The sequence below is a fragment of the Penaeus vannamei genome, chromosome 10 (genome assembly GCF_042767895.1).
Source record: "Penaeus vannamei isolate JL-2024 chromosome 10, ASM4276789v1, whole genome shotgun sequence".
Lineage (NCBI taxonomy): Eukaryota > Metazoa > Arthropoda > Malacostraca > Decapoda > Penaeidae > Penaeus > Penaeus vannamei.
In genome coordinates this window covers 11,468,066-11,470,565 of record NC_091558.1, presented here as the reverse complement: position 1 = coordinate 11,470,565, position 2,500 = coordinate 11,468,066, and the positions used below count along the sequence as shown (strand labels likewise).

The 2,500-nt window shown below is 38.4% G+C and overlaps 1 protein-coding gene across 1 annotated transcript in view; it reads right to left on the bottom strand.

The window, feature by feature from the left end:
- The window catches only part of LOC113814372 (uncharacterized), a 3,743-nt gene that overhangs the window by 1,195 nt on the left and 48 nt on the right, over nt 1-2,500 (bottom strand). The window contains exons 1-3 of the mRNA XM_070126827.1: nt 2,314-2,500; nt 1,613-1,744; nt 122-314 (exon numbers count right to left, since the gene is read on the bottom strand). The exon at nt 2,314-2,500 is cut by the window's right edge and continues 48 nt beyond it. Of these exons, the coding sequence (XP_069982928.1) occupies nt 122-314; nt 1,613-1,709 (290 nt within the window). The 5' untranslated portion in view covers nt 1,710-1,744; nt 2,314-2,500. The remainder of the gene's footprint in view (nt 1-121; nt 315-1,612; nt 1,745-2,313) is intronic.

Below are 2,500 nucleotides of genomic sequence, written 5' to 3'. Positions count from 1 at the left end.
GATAATGTTACTATCGTGAGTTAATATAAATAATAATGCTAATCAAAATGTACTGATAATACCATCAAGAAAATTCCAATCTTTGAAGCGAACATCAATTTACGAAATATCTTTCACTCACTCGCTCATGGCCACAAGTTCATTGATATTGGCATTGTTGTTATTGTTATTGTTGTTGTTATTGTTGTCATTGTTGTTGTTGTTGTTGTCGTTGATGGTGCTGACGATATTGACAACAGTGTCGAGGAGTGCCATCACGAAGGCCATGAAAGCGAGGTTGCTGTTGGCATCTCGGCCTTCGACCTCGAGCACACCTGCGAGGGCGAGAGGAGAAGGCCAGGTAGATGGTGTGGGTAGATGGGTAAAAAGGGGTATGTGAATGGTGGTACTCGGGTATTCGTGGTTAGAAGTGAGTGGAGAAGGGTATTGGGTAGTGGTATGGGGTATCTAGAATGGAGAAGGGTATTGGGTAGTGGTGTGTGGTATCAGGAATGGAGAAGGATATTGGGCAGTGGTGTGTGGTATCAGGAATGGAGAAGAGTATTGGGCAGTGGTGTGTGGTATCAGGAATGGAGAAGGGTATTGGGCAGAGGTATGGGGTATCTAGAATGGAGAAGGGTATTGGGCAGTGGTGTGTGGTATCAGGAATGGAGAAAGGTATTGGGCAGTGGTGTGTGGTATCAGGAATGGAGAAGGGTATTGGGCAGTGGTATGGGGTATCTAGAATGGTGAAGGAAGGGCCAGGTAGATGGCATGGATAGATAGGTAGGCTAAAAGGGGGTATATGATTCGTGGTACTTCGGTATTTGTGGTACCTCGGTAAAATTAATAGTGAAGGGTATTTGGGCAGTGGTATGGGGTATATGTAATGGAAAAGGAAAGGCCGAATAGATGGTAGGGATATATGGGTACAATCAGTGGCATTTGGGTAAAGATCAACGATAAATGGCAAGTTGGTAGTAGTATGCGGTGTACGAAAAGGAGAATAAGCATACGAAAAGGGGAGTGGTAATTCCATATGATAATGAACAAATGGATAAAGGCATGTAAAGGTATAAAATGCAGTAGATGATTATTGACACGCGTTAAAGGGAAATACTTTAAGTAGAGGGTGTCTATTTTGAAGCGCTGTGCGTGTGTATTGGTAAACACACACGCGTCTATACACACGTTTAATCCATGCACTCAACAAAAGGAAGGGCATATTAAGGGGTAAAATTATATAGAAGTCCTTATGAATTTATAATAAATGTATAAAGATGCCCACAACAATAATGCTACTACTATTCCTTTTACTAGTTCTAGTACTCTACCACTATAAAATCTATCACTATTACCACTGCTACTAAAATGATAACAGTAATATTGACATGAATGACTATGAAAAATAATGATGATGATTATGATAATAACTATTATTATTACTATAATGATAATGATGATGACGATGCTAATAATACCAATGATAGTAATAATAAAGAAATAACAGTAATGATAATAACAATGATAAAAATACTAATCCTAATACTAATGATACCAATACCATTACTAATACCAATACTAGTACTTACACTAATATCAATAACAATAACACCATAAAATAAAAACTTACCATCATATGAACGATCTCCCACACCGTTTGGAAAATACGAGCCACTTCCCCCCAGGTTCTGTGGCACTTGAAACGCAGATAGTGCCAGGGGTGCCATTTGTATGCCAGTGATGCCAGGTGTTATACGTGCTTCTGTTGAGGGTCAATTTGTTTTGATTAATGATTTATTTTTGATTATTCGTTCGTCTTGGGTTAATATGTTCTGAAATTAGTTTCAATAACGACAGAACATGTTTAGTCATGTTATTCATAGTTTGTTCCTGGAAATGGAAAATATGGAAATAAATAAAAGATATTTATAGTTGTGATGGTAATAGTACATCTAATCAAGAAATCATGGTAATGAAAGCAATGATGATATACAAAAAAATAAGATAAAGAGTCACAAGAGTCACAAAAAAGAAAATGGAAATTCAAAAATATATTACTGTATTAGAAAAATCTGTAATTATAATGTTATTAATGATGATGAATATACAGAAAAAAACAAAATATATATCAATCATAACGAATACATATTGATAATGAAGATTATGGTTCTGCCAATAATAATAATGATAAGCATAGCCCTTGTATAAATGACATCAGCATTGATACAACTCATCACAAGAATGATGTTACTATCACAACTTCTACCGCTGCCAACATTAACACGAATGACAATGACAGTAACAACAATCTCGAGTTGTATAAACACATACCACACCGACACAAGTAACGTCTTTCTGCCGTCGTTATAACGTATGCTTCCCGCAGCAGCTCTTCTCTTCCGCGCTCACCCTCTCGCCGCTCGCTCCTCACTGCATCACTCCTGGCGCCCGCGTAGCCCCCAAACCACACGCCCGCACGCCCGCACGCCCTCCTAACCAACACTCACTCGTTCTCCGC